Source organism: Homalodisca vitripennis, chromosome 4 (genome assembly GCF_021130785.1).
Source record: "Homalodisca vitripennis isolate AUS2020 chromosome 4, UT_GWSS_2.1, whole genome shotgun sequence".
NCBI lineage: Eukaryota > Metazoa > Arthropoda > Insecta > Hemiptera > Cicadellidae > Homalodisca > Homalodisca vitripennis.
The window spans coordinates 107,765,038-107,784,053 of record NC_060210.1 but is presented as its reverse complement, the minus strand read 5'-3'; the positions used below and the strand labels follow the sequence as shown (position 1 = coordinate 107,784,053).

General features: G+C 30.6%; 1 protein-coding gene across 3 annotated transcripts in view; it reads left to right on the top strand.

Moving 5' to 3' along the window:
* LOC124359933 (ATP-dependent RNA helicase DDX3X) overlaps positions 1-18,094 on the top strand; it is a 61,090-nt gene extending 42,996 nt beyond the window's left edge. For 2 of the 3 annotated variants that reach the window (XM_046813086.1, XM_046813083.1), the window contains exons 9-15: positions 269-413; positions 6,203-6,362; positions 9,673-9,854; positions 12,395-12,512; positions 12,595-12,751; positions 13,040-13,167; positions 16,156-18,094. In XM_046813086.1, coding sequence (XP_046669042.1) covers positions 269-413; positions 6,203-6,362; positions 9,673-9,854; positions 12,395-12,512; positions 12,595-12,751; positions 13,040-13,167; positions 16,156-16,256 — 991 coding nt within the window. In that variant the 3' untranslated portion in view covers positions 16,257-18,094. The remainder of the gene's footprint in view (positions 1-268; positions 414-6,202; positions 6,363-9,672; positions 9,855-12,394; positions 12,513-12,594; positions 12,752-13,039; positions 13,168-16,155) is intronic. The other variant, XM_046813084.1, reaches the window with a different exon arrangement.
* The last annotated feature ends 922 nt before the right edge of the window (positions 18,095-19,016 follow it).

Below are 19,016 nucleotides of genomic sequence, written 5' to 3'. Positions count from 1 at the left end.
GTGCTCCTGGGAAAGAGGATCCAACACTGGACAGGTGGTTGATTATTAGATTATGCGGTTACTTTACGTATGAATGAAATTTGATTAAAGCTTGAGTGAGTGCAATAAATAAATTAACTTTAAAACTCTTAGTGTTGTTTCATGTTCTAATATTGATGTTTTATTTTTTTAGCATAATAAATATAAGTAATGGGTAAAAATAATGTTTGATATTTACCTAACATATATATTATGAAATCTTTATTTATTGTATTCATGTTGGCTTCAGATTTTTGGTCCTTGACGAAGCTGATAGGATGTTAGACATGGGTTTTGAACCTCAAATTCGAACAATCGTAGAGAACAATGGAATGCCGAAAACTGGTGAACGTCAGACTCTTATGTTTTCTGCAACATTTCCTAAAGAAATCCAGGTAATTTAAGTGTCAGGCACTATTCTAATATGAATTATACTCTAGTGTTTTCAAGAGTGATCAGACACTTCAAGTTTCGGATTGTAACATGTTTGTTTTAAATTCGGTTTCAGGTTGGTGTAAAAATAACTGGTGATTTTAACATAGTTATTATAATATTGAGTTGTGTTTTTACTACTTTGATACTAACTAATAATGTACAGGGTGATTCGGGAAGTGTTACTGGCATAAAAATTTATGTTAGAAATAAAATTTAGAGAAAGTTTTCAAAAATCTGTCCTTGTACTTCAATACATTTGGCAGCTTGCTTTCAGATTGATTGTGTAGCCCTCCGCAACGCTGCATGGTTATTCTTGATTTGTGTGGCAGCATCTGCAATAAAATCCAATAACTCTTCTCATGTATTTATTTTTATTTTATATACTAGATTCTTCATCTAACCCCATACACAGAAATACACAGAATGGCGTTAGATCTGGTGATTGTGGCGTCCAGATGTGTGGTCCACTGCGGCCAATCTATCGCTCGGGAAAATGCTCGTTTAAGTACACAGTTACGTTATGTGAGAAGTGGGCAGGAGCACCATCGTGCTGATAGTACATATTGCATCTTGATGCTAATGGAACATCTTCTAATAACTGCGGTAATTGTTCTCTAAGGAATTCCAGATAAATGTTGGAATTTCGATGTCCTCGGAGAATGAACGGTCCTATTAACTTATCGTAAAGGAGGCCACACCATAAATTTACACTAAATCTGTATTGAAAGTTACATTCAATAGTGCTATGTGAATTTGCCTTCTGCCCAAGTGTGTTCATTGCAAAGGTTATTGATGCCATCTTAAGTAAATTGAGCTTCTTCCATGAATAAAATGTATTTGTGATGTTGGCATTCATAATTAACGAGTTATAAAATTCTAAACGAAAAAGTTGAATATTTTGCACTTTTTGCTTATGGTAAGGAAATGTGTTATTTTTATGCAAAAACCTCCATACCATATAGTATATAAAGGCGTCGTGTACCAACACCCGGACTGCGTTGAGTAGTCTGCCCAACTCCCAGCAAATGATCATTTAACCTCGGGTACTAAATTGTGGGTGAAATCCTTTGTTGGCTGTTACTCAGTAACAAAGCATTTCCGGACCTATGTTTATATGAACATTTTTCATTATTTTTTTATAGTACAATAAGCTTAGAAAGTGCCGGTAACACTACCCAAATCACCCTTTATAATTTATTTTCCCTTGTAGACTGTTGTACAAGTTTTAATTCCAAACATTTAACAGGAGTGCAGAGGGTATCTTTTGAACTCTTTTTCTGCATTTACAATTTTTATCACGAGTAACAGTCAATATTTTATGAAAATTGTCCACATAAATTTCAGAACTTAAGATATACAGCAATCAAATACAATATAAAACGTTTGTATTTTGACTGTAATATTTGTTTATTAATATCCAAAAAATTATATAAGGCAACATGAATTATATTTTAAATTAAAATATTGAAGCTTTTGGGTAGGATATTTTTTTTCTCTACTAAGTAGATTCTTTTTTCATGCTTGATTTACTTGAATAAAATTGCAGTGTAAGACAATTGTCTTTGCCAATTTAAAAATTTAGATTTAACACTACTCTAATCTAACAATAGTTTTATTTATGGAACTAAATTACAGAAGATATTAACAAAGTTTAAAGTTAATTTCGGTTACAAACCATTTTGATTGATTTTTTTTTTTAATAAGCAAACAACGATAAAAGCATTACAGTAAGGGCCATGAAAGAGTGCAGTTGGTAGCAATCAATACAATATCCATGCCCACACGACACATACAAACCTCAAATTAAAACTGATTTGCATTTAAATATTTTTAGTATAAAGGTAAAAGCTCTATACAAAAATAAAAGAGCATTTAATGCTACAATAGTTTTCTAAATCATATTTTGATTACTTTAACACAAACAACATAAATCTTCTTAGTTAATGTGGAGCGGTTAGTAAATGTACTTGTTTATTTATCATAGGATACAACAATATTTTTAGATGAGTTTAAGCCTATATTTTATAAACATTTTTAAATGCTTACTAAACATTGTATTTTTTAAAACTGATCTGCCACACTGTGTTGCTTAAAATGACAACACATTCACTGCGGATGACAACAGTAGACATCAGCTCACTTGGACACCATTGCCTCAGTGTGAGCCTACCAGTTGCTGTGGAACGTTGTGCCATTTGCCACGTGTTGTGCCTGTTACATATGTTGTTTATTACCAATCCGTTTTTGGTTCGCAATTTTCATTCACTGGCTGTGCTGTATTGTTTGTGTGCATATTGTATTTTATGTAGTGTATGGTGTAAGGTGACTGTGATGTGTGTTTATTATTTTATTTAAGCAATATGGAGGACGACGATGAACTAATGGAAGACTTTATGAGTGAACAGGATGATTGCGATTAAGTTTTATTTTTCTATATTTATGGACTATTTTAAATTTTTTTACACAAACAATTTTTTTTTCACTATTTGTGAAATTGACAATGTCTTCCGCGAGTGTCAGTGCCATTCGGAAGTAATAGACCCAGTGTCCTGCGGTACTGACTAAGCGGGGACCAGCGCCAGGTGTGGCTGGCAACAATTGTCACCAAATCTGGCAGTGGGGTTACCTGGACAACCTTTTTGGCTGCTCTGACTTCATTTTGGGTAAGTAAAAAAAAGTTCCCGCATTTACTGTGGCCGGTCAAATTTTTTCAGCAGCGAATGTGTTAATATGCTTACCTTTACAATTTTATATTTTTTCAGTCTCAGGAGGCAATATTGTATGGCAAACCCTGTTATCATAACAGGCTTTGCTTCTGTTTACATGTGTTTCACCTGTATTTTTTACTTGTCTAGCATCACCTAATATATATTGTTTTAAATTGCATTGGATTGAAAAAAAAGAAAAGTTACATTTTAATTTTAGAAGAAAGTGCATTCTTATTATAGAAAAACATTTATGACATTTTCAACAGTTGTCAGTTTTAATATTTAGGAATCACTGAGGTATAAAAATAATTTTATACAAAAGAAGGGTTAAAATCAATCATAGCCGTGTTAAAAAGGATACTATCAAATGTTTATAAATTTACAAGATCTGAAGTGTATAACATAACAGTATAGTATAGTCATCAATCTGTATTTACTTATTCGTTAAGAACATTAAATGTGATGTTCACAATATTAGTATAAACATTGTTGATATATATATATATATATATATATATATATATATATATATATATAGTAAAAATATATATAGTTTATATAGTAAAAATGTAATCAATAAAGAAGAAAGTATTATTGTCCAATTCTTCTATTACACTTGGAGTTTCTGCCATGCCATATACAGGGTGGTTCACAAGCCAGTCTCTTAGGTTCTTCTTCACTTTGTTGCCATTGAGACATCAAAGTGACACAAAACAAATCATTATGGTAACAAATTCTCACTGTGATGTATTGAAATATATCTTTGTAAAGGAACATAGTTCTCAGATGAATCTCAAAAAATAACAACCCTTCCATGTTAAGAGTGAGGTATAAGTACAGCACAAGATGTGGTATTTCACTGGATAAACATAGACTATAGTGTTATGAGAAAAACAATAATTACACATGAAAAATATTTTTAACTAACATTCCATTAACAATAACTACAGAGAAAAATAATTCAGTATTTACAAAAAAATTGAAGTTATACTTAATTTCTTTATGTGTATGTTTATGTGACGATTTTATAATTTTAGGTTGAGCTGAGCTTTTTATACAACAGCAATATATCAATTTGTTTTTGTGTTATATATTTATTTGGATTATTTATGTATTTATTTAAATAATTGTTGCTAACTTATTGTTGATTACTGAAATATATTATTATTGTATTAGTTCCATAGTTTAAAAATGTTTCTTTGTAATTATTTATAATATTGTTAATTATTTCTGTATTTTTTTAAATTAATCCGTGTTATGGCTAAAGCAGCAATTATTGGGGTATTTGTGCTTAGATTGACTATAGGATTAGAGTATTTTTTTCACATTATAACCTCTTAGTTTAAAAGTATATTAGTTAAGTTATTTTTGATGCTATTCGATGTATACAAAATGTATATTTAACACTTTGAGTGCTGGCCCTAAATGACATGTAACTCTGTAGAATGCTGGGCGTTTTTGGTGGTTTTCAAAAATTTATTTAAAAAAAAGTATTTAAGGTATGAGAAAAATACTTACATACCTTAATTCAGCTTACTTTCGTCTTTCTTTTAACGTGAGATTTTTTTGTGGTTTTTTTAAAAAGTACACATAAAAAATGTTTTTTTAAAAACATATATTTTTGAAAAAAAAAAATTATTTTTTGAGACAGTTTTTTTTATCTAACTTACTAAACTAAGCATACATACAATTATTTACAATGACCCATTTACAAATATAAACTGTCCTTTGAATAATAAAAATCATGTTTTTATGTTTTGTAGTTTTTTGACAAAAAACTATGCCGTCATATTGATGCGTAGGCATCACTTTCGCTGTCAGCACTGTTTTCAGCATCTGTAACATAATAATATACTATGCAAAATATGAATATATTTTTATTTTATTCATAAGAATAAAATATTAGTTGTATAAAGTTAATTTATTATAATACAAATTATAGTTTGATTCACGAAAACAATAACATAACCAAACTTTTAGACTGATGTTTATATGATAATAGACTTACTTATTCTTACCTGAAGTATGTGTCTAATCTTCTTCCATTAGATCAGGATCAATGTCAGAATCGTCAAAAATACTATCTACTCCAATAAAATTATCTTTATCTAATACATCACTGATCGCAACGTCGTTCAAGCTGCGAGAAGCCATGATTGCGACATCGACTGCCGGCTGCAAACGAATGTCACGTTAGCGGCACGTAAACAACGCGACCGAAGTTGCTTTGTCATTAAGCTCATACAATACATCTGACGCTTTCTAGCGGTGAATTGTGTTACTAAAAAACCCAAATAACATTGTAGAGTAGGCAAAACCCGTTTAAATACGGACAATGTAATATAATACCAATTGAAATGACAACCACGTAAAACTACGGGATTAGCATTCTTCGGAAGTTTCGCCGTTCCGTAAAATTACGGGATTAGCACTCTAAGTGTTAATGAATAAAGAGATTTTCAATTTAATTCAATGTATTTGAAAACGTTCTTATCAAATTGAATGTTCATTGAAAATAACATGGATGTGAAAATGTAATGCCTTTATTATATATCAAAGATATTGTATCTCTTTATGATGAAATACAGTAAATTAATGTTTATATGTTTTTTTTTTTATATTTTATTTTAGCGATGTTAAGTATTTTAAGTACTCTGTACCAGTGAGGCTTGCCGTTACAGCAAGGAACTCGCTCAGTACTGGTTGGCTGTTCCAATGTCACTGCCAAGTAGGCTTCTTTCTCAACTGCACTCTCAGGTGGTTCTTGCTATAGTGCGCATTAACTGTCTTTAGCAACTGATACATTACTTATAACTGATCCATCCGACATTTTTTTTAATGAGCATTTTATTTTGGGGGAAATAATTACTATTTTTCACTTTGAATGTCACAACCATAAAACACTAAATAAGTATAATGTTTGCATGATTGATCTGTTATGTGGAGTTTTGAATAAAATATTAGTTCTACCGAAGTTTACAGTACCAACGTTTTATTTTAGTTACTTACTGTGTCTTCACTAGTTTGACTGTGTGTTGCAGATTTTAGCTAGAGATTTCCTGGACAATTACATTTTCCTAGCCATCGGCCGTGTCGGCTCCACTTCCGAGAACATTACCCAGAAGGTCGTCTGGGTGGAAGACAATGACAAGCGCAGCTTCTTGTTGGATTTGCTTAATGCAATACAACTGAGTCAGCCTTGTAAGTTTAATTAAGAGGTTGTTTTAATCCTCCGAGAATAAGCCAGCTGGTCAATGTCTGGATGGCCAGTATTTGAATGGAAATATTTTTGTCCACAAATTGGCTGGCTTTACTAACTAATACTCTTTATGAGGTGTAAATAAGGTTAAATAGTTTTTAATAATATCCATTGTATTTATAAAATGAATTTTCAAGTATTGTTGGGCAAAATGATTAATAATTCGGAACATTATAAGCATTCATATAAAACGATAGTGCAGTTGGCAAGGAAATTGTAATTTGACATCAATCGTCATGGTGTCAACTGTGTGAGTCTTTGTTTACAATTGTGGGAATAAGCTATTTAGTATTTTTTAGTTCAATGTTTAATGTTTTACATTAGCAAGTTAATTGATTTTACATGTCTGTAAATAAATGTGTAGACTCTATATTATAGAGTGAAAGTGTGTGATTTTGTAAATAAATGTGTAGACTCTATATTATTGAGTGAAAGTGTGTGATTTGTTGTGTACTATAGCAGAAGAAAATACTTTTTATAGTCTAATACTGTAAATATTGGATAGTAGCGTCCTCATAAAAAGTAAATGTTTGTTTAATTTCAAGCATGTTTAGTTGCTTGTTATTATATTGGTTAATAGTTATAAGTATACCGTCATAATAATATTGCTTTTATTGTTCTAAGGTATGTTTTGTGATATAGAATTATATATATATATATATATATATATATATACTAGCAGACCCGACAGACGTTGTCCTGTACACACGCCTTTAATTTGAAAATTTTAAACTTTGATTAACACATTGGAGTCTGGCTCGCTATTTGCTGTTTTAATATCCTGGTCTGCACAAATTATTGGGTTTTCAGATTTTTTCTTTAGAAAACTGTTAAATATTATGTATATGATATTATATTTTCTTGAAAGTTCTATCTTTCCTCTTTAAATTGATATGTAAAACTTTATTCCTATAAAATGTAATAAATTTTAAAAAAAATTTCAAAACTTAAATTTTTTGAAGAAAAATAAAAACTCCCCGCATGTCTTGTATTACTTGAAAATTAACTTTTGAATAAATAATATAATTAATTTCAATTTTTTTAAAGGCATTTACTATATATATATTTACAAATAATTATTTTATTTGCCAAAAAAATTCCAAATGCTAAAAAAATTATTGTTGTCGTAGACAGACTGACGACGCGCCAGGCCACGTCAGTCGATAAACAAAAGCCTCAAGCGGGTATGACGTAGTAGCGCCTAGCGGAATTTTTCTGAACTAACCAACAAAGCTGGCTTTTTAATGCAGCAGACGGCACTCGAATATCACTCGGGCAACTCCGTATATCAATCGGCAAAGCTGTGCTCGAGTCACGCTCGAGCGCCGGCCGGGTGATTAAACAACGGCGCTCGAGTCTGGCTCGAGCGTAGACTCGAATGTGTTAATCTGTAACAATCTGGGCTGTTTTGATAAAAATGTCTATTAAAAAGTTATTACAATATCTAACTTCATTACATGTACATTTAATCACACTTCCACCAACCGATAGTGTGTGAGTATAACATGAGTGATGTGAAATGTAGAGGATGTTTTAAATAAAAACTTAAACTTACTTAATCTGAAGGTAAAAAGTATTTTATAACAGGTATATGTTTTCAATTTACAACTTAATTTATCGTAATGCCATTGAATGTACAATATTTTTTGTTAATCCTTCAGGAGTATACACAAACAAATTAGATGGTTTTCCGATAGGGCTGAAGTATAATAAGTGGCCTCCATCACAATTGAATTATTGATATTTCTGATTAGTCTATCTAAACTACCGAATTTCATTATAGTTATTTAAAATTACAGTATAGTATTGGAACTGGCCAACAGAATTTAATTTATCTAAAATACTAAATAAGTATTCCCTATAGGGCTGAAGTATAATAAATGGGCACACTATCACAATCGAATTATTGATATTTCTGAATAGCCTATCTAAACTACTAAAATGACGATTAGAATTAGATTATAGTTATTTAAAGGCTGAATTATAATAAGCGGCCACCATCACAATCAAATTATTGATATTTCTAATTAGCCTATTTAAACTACCGAATTTCATTATCTTTATACTTCTTGTGTGCGTGTGTATGGAGCTGAACTCCTCCTAAACGGGTGGACCAACTTGGAATGTTTTACATTGGATCCAGCAGAATGCGCTAGGATCACAGTTTCAAATGTTTTTCTATTTTAATTCCAGGTTTTACCGACAGTTTGTGCTGCTATCAAATTTGTGTGTTGTTTTGTAATATCGTGTAATTATTGTGTGAGTGCTAATTGTAATATTACATTAATAAGATGTTTAAAGTACATAAAAAACTATAGTTACTTATTGAAGTTATTGAACTTATTTTGCAAATTTATTGAAGTGAGTATATTGGTCGCATAACCTCAAATAACCTAAGTAGCATACAAATCAAAAGGTTGAGTTTCTATACGTGAATAATTTGTTAACAGTTTAGATAATCAAGCTTTAAACTAATTGGATTTAAAATAATTTGTTGTAATTTACATTTTTAATCTACAGTCACAATTGGTCACATAAGTTCAAATTAAGTAGCATACAAATCACATGTGTGAATAACTATTGTTAATAGTGTAGGAATTGGTTTTAAAATAAATTTTGTTGGCCTATTCCGATACTGTACTGTAATTTTAAATAACTATAATGAAATTCTGTAGTTTAGATAGGCTAATCAGAAATACCAATAATTCGATTGTGATGGTGGCCGCTTATTATACTTCAGCCTTTAAATAACTATTGTCTAATTCAGATCTATTAATGTAATATTACAATTAGCACTCATACAATAATTACACGGTTACAAAACAACACAAAAATTTGATAGCAGCACAAACTGTCGGGAAAACCTGGTATTAAAATAGAAAAACCTTTGAAACTGCGATCGTAGCGCATTCTGGTGGATCCAATGTAAAACATTCCAAGATCAACAACAAATTATTTATAAATAAAAACTTAACTGATCAATCACATCATATATATAGTGAAATGTGTGTAAATAAAATTTACAGAAATAATGTTTTGTTGTGGAAATTAAAGTATTTGTATATTTTGGGTGCACATTCACTTCCCACATACATGTAAAAGTGTATTATTTAATACTGAACAGTTTAACAGAGCTTGGAAGCTGTGTTTCAATTCTAGTATGATCTAAGTTTTTGCCCTTAAAGGATTAATATCACTTACTAAAATGGTTTGTTTCATGGTCTCTCAAATTTATATTGATTGCTGTTGTAGCAGCAGAGTCACTTACTCTAGTGTTTGTCGAGACCAAGAAGGGTGCCGATTCATTGGAAGACTTCCTACACCAGCTGGGATTCCCAGTAACATCCATCCATGGAGACAGGACCCAGCCGGAACGAGAGGCAGCACTCCGGCGTTTCCGGTCTGGCAATACACCGATCTTGGTGGCTACAGCCGTGAGTTCCTTTAAGTCATATGATAGATTCTAGGATCTTTAACATACAAATATTACCAGTTCAAAGTAAACTAAAAACCTTTTTACAATCAAATAACTAATCTCTCATAAAAGGCCAATGAAATGAAACCTAACCAAAATTGATAGATCCAAACAAAGTAAATTAGAAGAGGCAAATTGCAGCCCTAATGATTAACTCTTTTAGTCCATATATTTTTTTAGTTAGTTGGTTAAAATTACTAAGACATTTCATCTGTAATGCAGTTACATAATATTATAAGTTAGCATAAGTAATTTTGTATAAAAAGTTAAATAAATTTAATTGCAGGTGTTATTAATAGGCTTTCTAACAATAAAAATATATACATTATTTTAATTTTTAAATTTTAACCGATTGTAACCACTGATAAAGTATCTCGTCACATAGTAGTCGAAGCCTAATGTAATATACCTTCTAATAGTTCTAATAATATCTTGTAAATTTTATGTGCTTCATTTCTATGATGAATGTATTTAACAACAAACTTTTTTAGGTTTTCTCAAATATATTTGTAAATGTTCCGTTGATTGCAGTTGTATGTAGAAGTTGAAGAGTCAGCTTAATTTACTCTCCGCTATGTAGGACAACTATTGTTTCCTCATCTGTTTTTACAACAGCAACTAGTTTTAACATTTTACGGTATTAGTTTGTGTGTATTTTTATGTGCTGTTAATAATAATATAAACACTTGGCAGTTTGGTACAGCATAGCATTAATGTTCTGCTGCTGACGTTAATGCACAAATGAATTAATTCACTCTAGCTTGCACACGCACAGCCAAAAAATCCAATCCGCAATGGATTTTAAATGTTAAAAATTTATATAAGCTACTCCTAGGATTCGAAATTCGAGAATGGGGAATTAATTTATACAATTCGGAATCGTATTCGTGATTACAAAATTCTGAGTTTGACCGTAATTTTTATCAATTAAGTACTACGCAATATAGATATGTTAAATTCTTTAAGGTGCCTTGTGAATAAAATTTTACACATTTTGAATTGATGGTTGGGACTACTTTCCTAATCAAGAAATTACATACCGTCTTAAAATGTTACCATATTATGAAGTATTACTGTAGAATCTAATATTAAAATGTAGAAATATCACTGCAATTTGATGGTTTTATTCATGGTTATGTTTGAATTATATAGTAATTTAATTGATTTTGCATTATAACATTTCCTTTTTGGTTCTAATATTATAGCATTATGCTTTTTACATTCTTTTTGGAATTTCATCATTAACTTAAGTATAAAATTGCATTATGTTAATGAATACAGTCTTTTCCGTATACATGTTCATATATTTTAAGTTTTAGTTTACATAAATAATCTAAACAAAGCTTTTTGTCATTGTATTGTCATCATAAGGAGCTTTTATGTCCATATCGTGGTGATGAGCTGTTGTAATGTGTTTATTTCACGTTTTATATAAATGTTATAATTTGTTTACAAGCTTTAAGTAACACCTTTAATTTCTAAGATGCCTTAACACCATAAATTTTCTTCGTTGCATTTTCAATAATTAAAATTCCCTCAGTGTATATGAGAAGACATCCAGTTTGTATACGTTGGCACTTCTACAAATAAAAGACAATGTCAGCACTGAAAAGTTTAAAATTTCTAGATGGATTACTAATTCCAGATATTTATTAAGCATCCAACAGGGCCGTATTGAAATCCTGTTGTCCATATGTCTCAAAATTCCTAGAGACTTTGAGGCTTGCCTCATATGTCACTCTTAGTCCAAGGATGAACCTATTGATATTGAGGTCACAAGTTAAAGGCCAGTCCGTCTGCCTGTCTGTGCGATAAATTTTGACAGAAAGATCCTACACACGTGAAACGTGAAATATAGAAGAACTCTTGTTCTATGGAAGAACCATATTGAGTTAAGGGTAGAAAGGTAAAAGGGCACACAATCTGTCTGACCTCCTGTGTGCTTCCACTTACGTTTTGTTGGTGATCCTGTGGTACGTTTTTGTATCTGTTTATTTGAATTTAAATAATATTAGTGTTAATGAATAAGTGAAGTGACTATGTTGTTCAGATGAAATCATTTTGGCTGTTTTCAGAAAGGTGCTTTTAAAATTATAAACTACTTGTGGTGTTACAAGGAAAAATAAATAAACAAATTAAAACCATTAATAATTGCAGAAACTTTGTGTGAAAAACAACCATGCCATTGTATTATTGAATCATTCATTATTAGTACTACCTTTGAGTATATTAGTTTACAGGAGAAAACTTATCCAATTATATAAATTGAGCACTCAGACTGCCTTCAATGGAGTGAGAGGCTCTGACATTAAATATTTAGCAGTAACAATCAAAGTTGTATTTCACAGCCTAGAACTAATAAAAATCCACCAGACTGCAGGACACCTCGTGGTATGAATGATCTATCTACTACAATCAAAGGTGCTATTGTTAGCAATCTCTTACAGTGAAAAGGTTTTATCATTTATAAAATAAACTTTTTGTTAAAAATGCCAACAGGTAGCAGCTCGAGGTTTAGATATACCGCATGTGAAGCATGTCATCAACTTTGACCTGCCAAATGATGTGGAGGAGTACGTCCATCGCATCGGTCGTACGGGTCGTATGGGTAATCTTGGTGAGTCTAATCTCTCATCAACTACAGTCTAATGTATTCATAGTAAGAATGATAAATGTTCTTACACATTATATTTTAACAGGTACGGCAACATCATTCTTCAATGCCAAGAATAAAAATCTTGTTCGAGACTTGCTAGAATTGCTAGTGGAGACAAAGCAAGAAGTACCACCTTGGCTAGAGGACATGTTAAGGGAAGTTGGGCAGCCCATGTCTCGTGGTCGTGGTGGTTCCAAAGGGTAAGTTATTAATACTATTTATTTCTTTGTTACAAAATGTAGGAAAGGCTTGAAGTTTATACACCTTTCAGTAACAAATTCTAGATTACTATTAAGAGGTGTTAAACATTAGGCAAGAGTATTTTCAGTAATTTACATCTATTAATATAATGTTTGTATCCATTCTAATAAATTCTTTGTGGTATTTCTTTACAAATAATATTATAATTAGTTACAACTTGTATAGAATATCAAAAATCTCGTTTCTGTTTTAAATAAATCTCTAATTTTGATTGAATTTGTTTTCAGTAATCGCTTTAGCAGCGGATTTGGCGCTCGTGATTATCGTACACAAAGTGGAGGTGGTGGAGTCTCAGGGAACCGGGGAAGTAATCCAAGACAAGGAAGTGGTTATAACAGTGGTAACCAAGGAGGAGGTAAGTCCACACACTACATTACATTCTCACCTGTTACTACCACTTGTTAATATAATACAATCGATGACATATATCTATAACTAATTAATTTGTATTGATGAGTCCAAACATTTCTGTTCAAAAATAAATTTGGAGTATTTCTTTCATTTCTGGAAAGCTGAAGATTGTTTGCTAGATAAAAAAATAATTTTACTAATAAACCTGAATAACAAAACTTGTGCCATATATCACTGAGGGATATGGATGTATCCGCCAAAAACTACATGTTTGTAGTGGATGGTTAGCCGATATATATTCGCTTAAAGTTACATTCTTCACAGATAGTTTACGAATATATCTGCAAATCATAGCAGATGATACTAATTTAATTTGTGTGTAAAACTGTTGAAAACCATATTTATCGGAGCAAATTAACAAATATATATATATATATATATATATATATATAAACTCAAAACACAAATTCAATGATTATTTTTGGATATGTCAATATGTTTTTTTGCCATAAAACCATAAAAAACCTATTTGGTGTAAATTTAGTATCATACCCCATGTTTTACATTTGGGTCATTCCATTTCAAAGCAACCAATGAAAAATTATTTTTGGACCTTAACCTCTCACATTTTATGATTTTTTTGTGTGAAAGTTGTACCTACCAAGACTAGTTAAAATGCAAAATTTTACATTTTCCCGTCTTTTGGTTTTTGAGTTACAGGTTTTTAAAAACCTACAAAAAGGCAGTTCGTGTCTCAGTATTTTCTAAACAATGTAGCTGAAAAAACTATTGAAAATGCTGAGACATCACTCAAAAACCAAAAGGCAGAAAAATGTAAAATTTTGCATTTTAACCAGTCTTGGTAAGTACAACTTTTATACAAAAAATTCTTTTTGTCCTGAGCCTCAAACTCTAATGTATTGTGCCAATATTTGGCTATCCGCAAAAGGTTATATAATCTCAGAGGGGTCAGAGACAAAAATATTATAGTGTCAATGGATAAACATTTTTTTAAAGATTTATTAAAATTAAGGCAATAATTGTATCTGTGATCAAATTATAATTCTAAAGATAAAGTTGTTAGTTCGGCTTCACGGTGCCTTTCAAGTGACAGGCTCTTAATTTTAATTAGATGAATGCAATAGCTTGATCTTTGTAAAATTTCCTAAACCAAAGATAGTGTCCCACAGGGATGACCTACTCTATTTCTAATACAGGTCAAATAATCTACCTATGGATACTTCAAGACAGTTCATACTTTTTGTGTCAATGACACAAATTTTCTGATTACGCAGTTTATTCACTTGATAAAATAACCAGCAATGAGAAATGTTTATTGATTTATTCAGAAAGAATGGTTTGAACAAAATGGATTAATATTGAACTAGGGAAAGAGTATTATTCTACATTTTAAAGCTATAACAGTGTTAATAAGGGAAACACATTGTCTTTTTTTTCTAATAAATTACTGACATAACTATTGACAAGAATCTATTTGAATATGTCACATTGATTATTTTATGAATAAATTGATTGGAAATATGAATTTAAGATTTGCAGTATACATTCGGTCTCAATAATATATGTGTATTATGAGTTTATAATGTCTACAACGTTACACTCAGTTTATTTTAAAATATACAGTTGTGTCTGCATCCTGTCTTTGGATTTCAATAGAGAATTAAAAGCTCAAAATCAATATTAATAACAAAAGATACCTTTAAAGCTAGCTGTTGAACTACTCTTTAACAACAAAATTTGTATATCTTGCCATATTTGTACAATCTTGAAATGCTGTAGGCCTAATTGGTTCTTAAAATTTAGAACACTTCAAAATGTTGCCTGCAATTATACAAATGGCACATACCACAATACTGTTTTTTAATATCCTACACATAATCTAGCATTGTTAAATATTTTAGTATTAACCCTTCAACGCGTTATTTTTTTTTCATGGTCATACTCCCTCCTGCGTTGATTTTTCTGGTGGTTTTTTAGAGATTTTGTGTTTTATAAATAATATAAGCAAATTACCCAAGTTTATAATTATTTTATTATACTTCTATGTTGTTAGTGTTAATTAGCCAAATTAAACAAAATTAACCTATTTAGGTTAATTTCCCTAAAAGCTAGCTAACCTACAAACCATCCCCAACTCATGTTTATAAAACACAACAAATTGTTCCTGTCAAAACGGGATTTCCTTCTTCAAAACAATATAGTTAGCTTGTAAAACTAATAATAATAACTAAACAAAGGAACGTAAAACACACAAAAATATGTCAGTTGAACATAACCATCACACTAACAATGACTGTAAACAACAACAAACGTAAGCTGACAAACGATCGGCTGCACGGCAATGACGTCGTCTTGAATGCAGCTGATTTCTCAGATATTTTTTCTAAAGATCGATTTTTCGAGATATCGACTCAATTAATCGAAAGTTTGAATCTTCTCCTTTCGATTGGTATACATTTTTCATTGAAAAACATTCGATAGTCGTCTGTTACAGCTACAAAAATAACCGACTACTCCATGACGTACTCAGTACGGCAAAACGCGATCTCAAGTAAAAGTGTCATGACGTACCTAGTACGGCAAAACGCGTTGAAGGGTTAATTGTCAGGTACATAACAAAGTTTGATGGTACTAAATTGTAACCATTTCAATTGTAATGTAACCAATGAAAAGACTTTGACTTTAAATTTGGAAAAAACAATAGTACTATAAGTATATTGTTATATATGTAAGCTTCGATAGGTGTTTTTCTAATTTAATTGTTTTGAATACCAATATCAAGAAAAAAAATGTAAAGTATAAATATTGAAATGATTATTGCTTTAAATTTGGAAAAAACGATAGTACTAAAAGTATATTGTTATATATTTAAGCTTCGATGGGTGTTTTTCTAATTGAATTGTTTTGAATACCAATATCAAGAAAAAAAAAATGTAAAGTATAAATATTGAAATGATTATTGTGTGTGTAGGGTATTATGGTGGTGGCGGTGGAGGCGGCAACAGTTACAACAACTACTCCAGTAACTCCAACAGCAACAACAGTCAGGGCAAGGACTGGTGGGAACAGTAATGTTACACGTCGTCTCTCTCTCATTCCACCATCGCTTTGTTTGTTCCTCTTGTGGTATATAAGTACTACTTTCCATTGCACAGTGGACAGGCCATGTAGAGCTTTAGTGCCCCGGTACTCGTCAGGAACAAGTCCTCATCTTTGTGTTTGTTATACACATCCTCAGTTAGGCAATATTATTTATTTTTGTACCCAAATCAAAAGGAAATCTTTATGGAACTCATTATACCAATTAATGTACAACTTTCTAGTTGTTAGTTAAAAAGAGATTGTTAAGTTGCAAGTTTTGTTTAAGTTTTCTAGTGCTGCATAAATAAATAGGATTCATTTATAAAAGATATAAACACCATATGAAGTAACGATATTCCGATGTTTCTTTCTTTTATACCATATGTATTTTCCTAGGGTAAATTTTAATTAATATAAATAAAATTTACTATTTTACAATGAATATTATAAATAAACTCTTATGTCTTCTTTTTCATTATACGGTAACTGACCGGTTTAGGAACTATTTTGCACAATCAACTACAAATGTTATTAAAATGTTACTCAATGCTTGTTTCAACTCATTGTATGGTGTGTTAATTATTTTTAAGTTTTTCAAACTGCAGGATTAATGGAAAATATGTAATATACATTAAATTCCTGTGATAAATAATGATTGAAAACTTGTTGTACCCAATTTACTCATAACCAATAATTTTTATGTTTTGAGAAAGAAGTTCATCAAATAACAGACTGAAATACCATTTACAATGCAAATTAAATTAATTATAGGATGCTGACACCAGACAATTCCATGTATTCTCCTCTGATGCTCCTAAAATGATCTTTTTTTATTAACCCTTTTAGGACCAACTATATATCATTAGCTTTCATTTTAGGCTCAAACGACCAATAAATTATACATCCGACAGCCATCTAGTAAGCCAGCTGCTGATGTTGAGTTTGTTTTTGTGTACAGTGTTTTCAGTAAATTTTCCTTTTTCAAAATTACTAAAACGCAACTAAAAATGTCAGTACTACATTTACATTATCTGTGTCATTTTTATTCCTCCTCATATTTATTTTTTTATTTGATGAATTGTTTAAATAACATTTAAATGTATATATAAGCACGTAGACTGTATTTTTTCCGAATTCGTGTAAAAAATATATTTTTGAAAAAGAATGCTTTTGACTAATGGTTTTGGTTGTGCACAAAGTAAAGTAGCTTATATTTTTTTAGTTTTTTATTTGTCCATAGAAAAAAGTAAAAAGTAGGATAATCTATTAGTAGCTTAGGACAGTCTATTAGACATGGAAAATCTGAAAACCAGCAGTCCTAAAGGGGTTAAAAGAATACTTTTATAATATTTTCTCCAAGAAAAGTGCTTTTGTTACCATTCAGAGCAGACTAACTTTGTATTAACATTGGAATGAGAAATTGTTAGATGTCTACAAACTTTTTGTAAGGCCTCTTCTTGGCTGTGTGGAAAGTTGGATCTGTATGCAACGATTTTTGGACACTCTTCATTTTATAACTTGGTATAAACATTTAAAACATTGAAATGCACTTTCAATTTCATCACTTACTATGTAAAATGAAGGATGCCCGTATAATATATATTTATTATTAAATGACAAGTTTCTAATTTATATTTTTAATGTTAAGACAGTTGTTGCATAACAGATAGATTCAATCTAAATGTGAGTAGCTTAGGTTACAAACATCCTTAGAGTTTTTTATTAAACTGTTGATAGGAGATTTTTGTATTTAAGGTGGAAATGAGGGAGCAATTTATTTATTATTTTAACCCAGTAGGGTTGAATAAACATCTGTTTTACTATTTTAACCTGTGTTTTATTTACCACATGAAAGCTTACTTTGGTATTTATAATTATTTTTAACAGAAAAGTACTATAAAATGTATTAATGCACATGTATTAACCCATTAAAGCAATAGTTATATGAGCCTCTGTGGGCCAGGTAGCAGCAATTAATTTAGGTTAAAATATAACCATTTAGTTATACTGTAATAACATTTTTTTGTTTTTGATAGAGCAATGCAATTTGAAACATTGTTTAAAATAATTTGTTCCTCTACATTGTTATATAAAATTAAAAGAAACAAAAGTGTTTTATGTAAAAACTTTTAGTTACAAAAAAATTTTGTTGCAAAAAAGTTATCAAATAAAACTTAAATTAGCGTATTTTACACAGGAAAAAATAGTTAGACATATATCTAAAAATTCGAACTTAAACAAACAAACAAAATTAAATACTAACCACGGTTTTGTTCCACAAAAACGTCAGTAGCTACAGTTCAAGTCAAATGTACTTTCCTGTTGCTCATCCTCTTGATTTGAAGGAAGGATAATATCATCAGAGTTGTCCTGACCAAAAAAATATTAGATAACCTCCATCTTCAGGGTCTGAGTCGTCTACAACTAAATTAGTGAAATTGTTTCTAGATTGTGATATAATGCAATCTTCAATGCTTTCATCACTAACTTTGTCACTTAAATTATATTCACAATCACTGTGCAGCATCAACTTCAGAATCATGCAAGTTTTCACGCTCCATCATTTTACATAACGTAAACAAACAGTCAGAGAACACAGTGATGAGCTATCAGCAGCAAAAAGGATATTTAAAAATCTGGTTAACCACAGTATGAAAACAAAATTATTTATTTGGCTGTGTCTTCTAAACACTTATAAGAGACATACAAACAATATCGAGTGGAAATACGGTGACGTACGTGAACAGTGTA